General features: G+C 36.3%; 1 protein-coding gene across 1 annotated transcript; it reads right to left on the bottom strand.

Moving 5' to 3' along the window:
• Nucleotides 1-5,447: 5,447 nt before the first annotated feature.
• LOC109220897 (probable acetyl-CoA acetyltransferase, cytosolic 2) lies at nucleotides 5,448-7,920 on the bottom strand (the record flags this gene model as incomplete). The annotated part of the gene is made up of 6 exons (XM_019385365.1): nucleotides 5,448-5,994; nucleotides 6,738-6,846; nucleotides 7,101-7,184; nucleotides 7,430-7,471; nucleotides 7,551-7,661; nucleotides 7,821-7,920. Coding segments are annotated over 5 exons (427 nt in total), but the record flags the coding sequence as incomplete, so codon positions are not given.
• Nucleotides 7,921-8,908: the final 988 nt, after the last annotated feature.

Below are 8,908 nucleotides of genomic sequence, written 5' to 3'. Positions count from 1 at the left end.
GTCGCGATTTTGGGGCTCATTTACTCCATTGTTGGTCTTTTTGAGAGCTTTTTGAAGGAAATTGAAGAGAGATTCAAGGAGAATCGATTAGAGGTAAGATTTTTGAACTTAAAACTCGTTTTTATTGTGAAATTCACCTAGAAATTCATGGATATTAAGCTAAAAGTGGAAGAACTAGGGCTTGAGTTTTGAGATTTTTATTTTTGAATTTGAAGGGCCATTTGAGGTCGGATTTGGGAGTTCTTGGTATGTATGAACTCGTGGCGAGGTAAGGAATCCGGTGATGGTAATTTCCTGATTTTTCGAAAAGTGGACCCAGGGCTCGGGTTTTGCCAACTTCGTGATTTTCGATATTTTTCGAGTCTTTTCGATTGGGTTATGTTTCCTTAGCATATTGTGATGTATTCGCTCTGATTTTGGTTAGATTCGACGCGCGTGGAGGCCGATTTGAGGGGTAAAGGCGTCGCGAGCTAGAGATTTCACCGGTTCGAGGTGAGTAATACTTGTAAATGATATCCTGAGGGTTTGAAACCCCGGATTTGCACATCATAGTGCTGTATTGTGGTGACTTGCACGCCAGGTATGAGCGTGGGGTAGAGCACCGTTGGGGATTGTGACTTGGTCCGTCCCGGTTGTTGATTTTACTGCGTAATTGACTGAAACCTACTTGATGCTATCGTGATTTGGGCTGATTGCCATGTTTTGGGCTTCGTGCCGTTTATTTGAATCCTTTAGGGATTATTATCACTGTTTTCATGACACTTAGCATGTTAAATGACTTCAGTCCTGAGTTAAACACAGTTTTGAAATGTGCAGTCATATTGCTAAAGTTTAAAGACTTAAATTGCTTTTTCTGATGTTTTGAGTTAAAAGCTATTACTTGACATTGCCCGAGTGGCTCATTTGCATTAATTTGGACTAAATATGGATCGGGCTGCACGCCGCAGCAATACTATGATGATATTGCGCTTGGGCTGTAGGAGCCCCTCCGGAGTCTGTACACACCCCCAGTGAGCGCGGGTACCCAAATGGATCGGGTTGCGCGCCGCAGCGGTCATATGCATTGCATTGCATTCATGCATTGGTTCCTGTTTGTACTACGTGTCATGACATTTAGCACTCTCATATCATTGACATCCATGCTACTTCTTGTACTGATTACTAGACGCCCTGGTGTTAAGTGTTTGTGGAGTGCTGTGCCCGAGGGGCTGACTTATGTGCGGACTTGCACCATTTGATTACGCATTCATTTGTTTGACTGTTGGAAAAGGATGTTTTCAAAAGAGGTTTTAAACTGAGCCAGATATTTTCTAAAGGATGTTCACGGTTTTACTGTTTTCTTAAAGAGTTGTACTGTCCTATATAGCATGATGGAGTGCTCTTACGTGATTTCTTGCCTCTCAGTTATTATTTACTCTTATTACTCATTGAGTTGGAAGTACTCACTTTACTCCCTGCACCTCGCATGCAGTTGCAGGTATTGTTCATCCGGTAGCGGGTTATTAGCTGATTGAAGGTATGGCTATTGTAGCTGAGTAAGGTGACCGCCAGCGTTCGCGGCACCGGACTTTGACTTTGATTCCAGATTTTTGTTTTGTATATTTCTGGCCCTGTAATAGTGTTCAGACTCCTTTAGATGCTCGTGACTTGTGACACCCCGGTCGGGCTGTGTTGGGTTGTGGATATCGTTAATTAGTGTCATTTAGGCGTATTTTGCTATTCATTTATGTTTAAATATTTGAGAAAGGTTAATTGGGTTAGTTGGCTGGCCTGTCTTCACGAGAGGCGCCATCACGACCAGGGTTGGAAATTGGGTCGTGACAGAAATACTAGTAATTGATATCGTGTACTTACTCTCCATCTGAGTATACATGTTGGATCAATGGAACTAGAGCTATTAAAATGATGTTCACTTGACTTAAATTAACAATATACTCTCCATCTGAGTTGGGTATGTTTTAATTATTGGGTGAATAATCTGGCATTACATATGTATGTTGCATGAGTAGTTCTTTTCCCATCGAAATTGCTATTCAAGATGCATACATATATGTGCAATGTGTTTAAAATTTTTGTACTAAAAGGTTATATACAATTGACTGAAAATAATAGTATACTCTCCATCTGAGTTGGTTCTATTTATTTTTGGATTGTATAATTCTTGCATTATATAATATACTTTGCATGAATGATTCTTTTTCCATCGAAATTTATTATTCGAGATGCATGTATGTATATAAATATTGAATGCAGTATGAATTTTCGTATTCAGTGTTTTGACTTATTATGATCTATTTAATGTTTTTATCTCAACTCCACAATGACTTTATGTAATTTATCGTATTACTTGTTAAAATTTTCTTTTAGTGATAAGATATGAATTTAAAGGATGCAATATATGTACTTTTTGTTAGAAGGAATTTAATTTCGATTTTTGGGCAAAATAAAAGATGGATATTTATTTTATTTTTTGAATAACTCTTAAGTTATTGAGCTTGATAAACATTTTATCTCTTGTGGTACATGAATGCATGACCTTGTCATTGTATATTAATGTCTCTCCTGAACAGAACAATAATAGTCTACCTCATAAGAGAATATGTTCTTCAAAATTGAGTAAAACTTATCTGTGCACTTTTGTCTAAGTCATAGTAATCTAGATAGGATTTCAAGTTGGTCAAGGATGGACCCTAAGGTTCATTGAAAGTAGAGGCACTACCAACTTGTAGATCCTGTTTGGAAGGAAATTTGACTAAAGGTTGTTTCCCTTCAAAAGGAAATAAAGCTAGTGATACGCTAGAATGAATTCCTTCGGATTTGTATGGTTAAATGAACATACTGGTAAGAGATAGTTTTGAGTATTTTTGTGACGTTCATAAATGATTACTCAAAATATTAACATATTTATTTGATGCACCGTAAGTCTTAATGAATTAAGTAAATCAAGATTTTAAGACTTGAAACGGAGAAGCACCAAGGAAATATATTAAGTTACTGCAATTTGATTGTAGTAGCGAGCACCTCTCTAAAGAGTTCTTTTGTTACTTATCAGAATAAGGGATTACATCTCAATTGACTACACCGTAAACTCCATAATAGAGTGGTGTGGTAGAAAGAAGAAATAAGTCTTTTTAGGACATGGATAGATTAATGACGTGTTATTCAGATTGCCTTATTTGTTTTTGGAATATTTCTTAGAAACTGCAAATTACATTCCGAATTTAGTTCTTCCTAAGTTAGTACCTGGGACATCTATAGAACTGTGGACTGAATGTATGCTCAGTCCATGGTATGTTCAGATATAGGATTGTCCTGCATATATGCTGAAAGGGAAAGCGGATGTAAGTCGGAACTAAGTATGGATAGGTGCATGTTTATTGAATATCCAAGAAAACAAATGGAGTTTTATTTTATTGTCCTAAAGAAAATAAGGCAATTGACATTCAAGAACACCAAAACCCACAAGTCGGAATTGACGTTCCATTGCATTTGAGTAGTGGGAGAACGTTAATAGACATAATATTCCTTTATCGAGTGGGAGTGATGTTTGAAAAGTAAACACTATAGTAAGAAGTCACTAATATTTCAATGCCATAAGGTAATGAAGGTAATATTAGTAGTACTTCGTCGTAGTGGGAGAATTCTAAAAAAAATCGTAGTTCGGTGTACACTCATGGGATAGTTTCAGTAACAGGATCCCTGAAGAGTTTAATACCAAACTAGATGGTTACGACAAAGCACTACTAGACAAATATTGCATTAGAAATAACTTTTAATAGTCATGTAAAAGAATGCCTGAGAAAGTTGTAGATGCATGGTTACGAGTCTAAGTGGGAGATTGTTGGGGCATATACTATTAACCATACATTTGGATATAGTATATTCTAATAATTGTCATGGTCAAAAGCCTAAGTGGAAGATTGTTGGAATATATACTATTAACCATGAGTTTGGTTTAGATATAGTATTTATTATGATATAATTGTTCATTCAATTTTAATAAAGTTTTAAATAGAACATATATTAGTCTGTGTCATTTGCTTATATAGTAGATGATTTAGTGCATAGAGTTTAACTTATACACGGAAGATTAAATCATCGGTTCTTATAAGTATAAAGTTTGAGTTCACAATCTAATGATGAAATTGGACAAACCATCAGGAATGATTGTAGCACAAGATTAAATATAATTTATCTTGATTATGGGAATGGTTTAATTCCAACTTCTTGCGCTAGTACATTTTGTATGTATTGAACGGATCAGGTAGAGATAAGTATTTTATACTGACTTAATAAAATAAATTCTCTAGCCATTAAATGTACTTATACTCTTAATCTTGATATAATTATTATTAGCTGTGTATATTATTATTGTTTTGATTTATTAAAAAGCGAGATTCTTTTGTGGGTCAATATGCCTGGTAAATTGGATAATAATAATGTACATTGGCGAAGTAATAGTTAGTTGATGGAATCCAAGTCTCGGTTTGGAGATTGATGATACACCTTTATGAAAGCTTATAAGTTTTCATGTGTAAACCCGGCCGGTGGATTTTGTATCCGACACATGAAATAAGTTAAGCGAAAGTCTAAAGGAAATAATCAATAAATTAAATCGTCAGTAATTTAATTTAATTGATTAGTATCTGAATCTTAACATGGGGAGTTAAATAAGATTTAATGGATGCATTTCGAAATTGAATAAGGAGTGCAATTATGAATTTTTAGTGGAATAATTCGTAATTAATTATGGTAGATATTAATTTCGAAAATTAGAAATTAATTCCATAATTGGAGCCTTGTTAATTAAATTCTGTGGTCCCTGCTGTGCCTAAATAATAGGAAATAAAGGAATCCTTTTTTCTGGTGGAAAGGAAAACCTAACAGGTTTTGAAAAAGGGTTTTAACCCTTAAAACTTGTGCTATAAATACATAAGGTTTTCCACCTAGAGGGAGTAGTCATGATGGCCGAAATTTTCAGCCCTTTTTCCTAGAAAATTTCACCCACACGAAATTACTATTTCCGGTATTATTTGGGTAACACAGTACAAGACCGTGGAACGTTCGGAGATCGTGATTGTGCGGGTGGTGGAGAATTCACTAAGTTGCTGTGGAATTGGAGACTCGCGTGATAAACGAGTTTTGTTCATGCTTCAAGAAGTAACCCGTGAAACCCCGCATACACTAGTTGTCTAGATTACATGTGATTTTGATACTGGGATTGCTTCCGATGCATATAATAATCCATCAATATGAACAATACAACGCAAGCTGCAGAATTTTAAAATTGTTAAGAAAAGAAGTCTTTTGGGGAAGTGAGTTATAGCCATCGGTTTTCGTGTTTCCTTTTTTCTAGTTGGCTTATAGTAATATGTGTCAACACCCATGGATATGAAGGTTGAGCTCGAGGAAGAAGACATGCAAGAGAAGGCAACACTTAGAGAATGAGAGAAACTGAATCTGTTATTGAGAAGAAAATGAATAACTGTATGTAATACATGAGTGTACTGTGTATGTATAGAGAACCTCAGTATAACTACCTTCTAACACTGTGCTAACTAACTTACTTCTAACTACAGTCTAGAGTTAAGCTTCTAACTCTAGTTAACTTATCAGCTTGTTTTTCTAACTTCAGTCAACAACCTCCCAGCCGATAGTCTGTCATACAATTCAAATGACTTGTCCTGGTTATTGACAGATATTTGAGTGTGCATCCTTTACAGTTCTAATAAGAGACGAGTTCAAGATTTTAAGTTTAGTACGAAACACCACTGTACTCTATGCTTTTATGTGTCAACAGATACGATATGTAAATCTATTATAAAAGCATGGAACTATTCTGTAAGAAATTAAATACTATTGCATTTATATGTGAACAGTACAATCATTTGCAAGAACATAGGAAAATTGCATAATCTTCTCTACTTGAAGGCACCCAACCAGTCAATCTAATCCACTGAAGCTCATCTCTTGTAAATAGCTCGCAATACTAACCTGCAATGGAATTAGCAACTGAAATAAGGCAACTATTGTAAGCAAACTTCTATTTCTCCTACTACTGCTCCATAAGGAATGAGGGAGTAGACAATAAAGATGACAATGTTACATGATCACTTTAATTTGCACAATAATTATTGTCATTGTTGGCATTCCAAGTCTATATTTGAGTCATTGAAATATTAAAGTTTCATCATTTAGAATGCTGTCATAGGGCAAAACCTATTGACATGAACAGCAACTCTCAATTCATGTGTTAAAGCCAGAAAAGAAAGAATCATTAAGTTTTTGCATCTGCGCAAAAACTCGTTTTTCGTGGAGATGAGAAATGGGAAAACTGCTGCTAGCTGATTCTAGGTGGTTAATTGGAAGGTACCCTTGTTAAGCAAACATCTTCTGAAGCTACTGCTTTATGCAGTTGGAAATATAAAGTAGTTAACCTTGAGCAGATTTAATGGTTGAGCAACATAAGCTTATTAGACTCTAATTGAGGTAGCAGAAGAACATGAACAGTCTGGTTGACATTTCTCTCTCTTGGTCATCTCAGTGATAGTCTTACTTTCCTTACAAACTCTTCTAGTTCTCACAGATTAGTTGTCCCATTGACTCTGTTCTGGCTTTAATGTCTAATCTATCAAAACAATCTTATATATTCCGAAAATTGTAATCGATAAATGGAAGATATGCAGTGTCATGCAGGTAAGACTTGATTCAGATGAATGTCTTTTCTTTGGACTTACCAAGGACTGAAGAAAAGTATTACATAATTTCTACAACAAGGGCCGAGGCACCTCCTCCTCCATTGCAAACACCAGCAGCTCCATATTTACCATTTTTCTGCCTCAAAACCTGTAACGTCCCATTGGAAAAGCAGAGCAAATAAACATTTATTAATCTTCAAGAACCATGAAACAAAGATATGAACTATAGATCTCAAACTGCATTACTAAGACCCAAAAGACTGAGTCGAGAGATTCATGTTCATAGATCATTTAATTTACAGATCACAATATAAAATAAGTAGAAAATATCAGGGGAGGGGGGAAAGGACCAGTGTTCCCGAGGTTAGAATTTTACTTCAGTTATAATGATGTAACACATACCCCAAGTGTAACCAATATACGAGCTCCACTGCATCCAAGAGGATACCCCAAAGATACAGCTCCACCATGTACATTAACTTTTTCCTGAAAGAACAATTCAAAAGAACACTTCAGGACCATGATCATACAAATGCATTATTTATGCACTAAATTAGGTACTGCCAAGCAACTAATATTAGAATTATTTTACGTCAGCTATACTTGATCTGTTTTCGTAAAAAGGATAATCCAAATAGTTTCTCAAAAGAAGAGCCTATCCAGTCTGATTTTCTCCAAGTTAAAGAGATTCAAAAATTTAGAAGCTCAAGGTGGAAAGAGAGAGAACTCACTGGATTAAGACCAAGCAGCTTTTGATTTGCAAGAGCCACTACCTGCAAGCAGTGTCTGTTAAGGAAGTATTCACAGAAATGTAAACAAGCTCATCTAAATATACTAGGTAAGAACGCATACTGCAAAAGCTTCATTAATTTCGTAATAATCAATTTGAGAAGCCTCTAAGCCAGCACTTTTGATAGCTTTCGGAATTGCTTTAGCAGGTGAAATTGTAAATAGTTCAGGTTCCTGCAGGTTAATTCAATTTGAGCGTCAAGAATGTAACAATTGACAGACTATACCTAAGAGGAAATAAGAATTTCTATTCGGTAATTTCTCCAGATACATAAATGGGAGAATAACATACTGTCCTCTTTATTCTTTTTCAAATTCATAGATGAAAAGTACCTGAGCAGCATCTGCATATCCTGTGATCTTTGCAATCACGTCTAGTCCAAGTTTTACTGCCTTCTCTCCACTTACTAAGACCAGTGCGGCAGCACCGTCACTGTACAGGTAAAATTTCACTAGCCATTTAGTTCAAATTGCAAAACCAATTATTTCTAATCAAATCAAAAAATTGAATAATGAATTTCTTGAAAAAATCAAATTGCTAATATATTGTTTTGGCAACATTCCACAGGGAAAAGAGGAAAGCAGCCAATTATTATCATGTTTCACCAGTTCCTCAGATGACATGTTAAGAACTATGTTCCAAAAGGGAGGGTAGAAGATGACATAAACTTGTATTGGTCAGAATCTGGCCACACGACCACAGATGCAATGATCCCGTCCCGACCACCCTGCAGTAGTAATCAACGAACTCGACTTCAACTAAACACTGCTATTTACGACATGAGCGCCGAGGTCGAGGCCTCTCCATGAGGGGAGGTCACCTCCCCGACCCGGCCCGAATGAAATATGATAAGCACGAGAAGTTCTGGGCTATAAATAGAGGGCAGAAGAACCCCTCAAAGAGAGGGGAGGATCCAAAAACAGAGGGGAACTCCATGAAAGAGAGATCAGACAACTTTATAAAGAGAGAGATTCCGCCTCCGAGAAGGGGGGGGGGGGGGAGAAAGAATTTGATTGTAATCTCCTGAACCCCTCCAAGGAGAGGCAGGCCAAATTTCTACAATCAATAAAACTTCCCAAGTGTCATCTCAATTGTTTCTTTTATTTTTATGATTCTGCTCTTTGATCCAGCATTAATTATGGTTAAAAAGTGTTAAACAACTTTTGAGTCAAACAATTTGGCGTCGTCTGTGGGGATTTCCTAGTGAAAATACTTAGTTCTTCCTGGATCGAAGAAAAAGAAACACCAAGAAGAAAATTCGACTCAAACCAGAATCAATGGAGGCGCATCAAAACAAAAAAAAAAACGAAAGAAATACGAATAGCGCCAATGGGAGGTAGAAGTCTTCGCCCTGTTGACCTCGAACAGCCCGAGCGAGGAAAGAAGTGATGCAAAACATCCCCCCTCCATCCACCACACT

The sequence above is a fragment of the Nicotiana attenuata genome, unplaced genomic scaffold (genome assembly GCF_001879085.1).
Source record: "Nicotiana attenuata strain UT unplaced genomic scaffold, NIATTr2, whole genome shotgun sequence".
Classification (NCBI taxonomy): domain Eukaryota; kingdom Viridiplantae; phylum Streptophyta; class Magnoliopsida; order Solanales; family Solanaceae; genus Nicotiana; species Nicotiana attenuata.
Note: the sequence above shows the minus strand (reverse complement) of the source record. Positions and strands in the feature narration are given on the sequence as shown.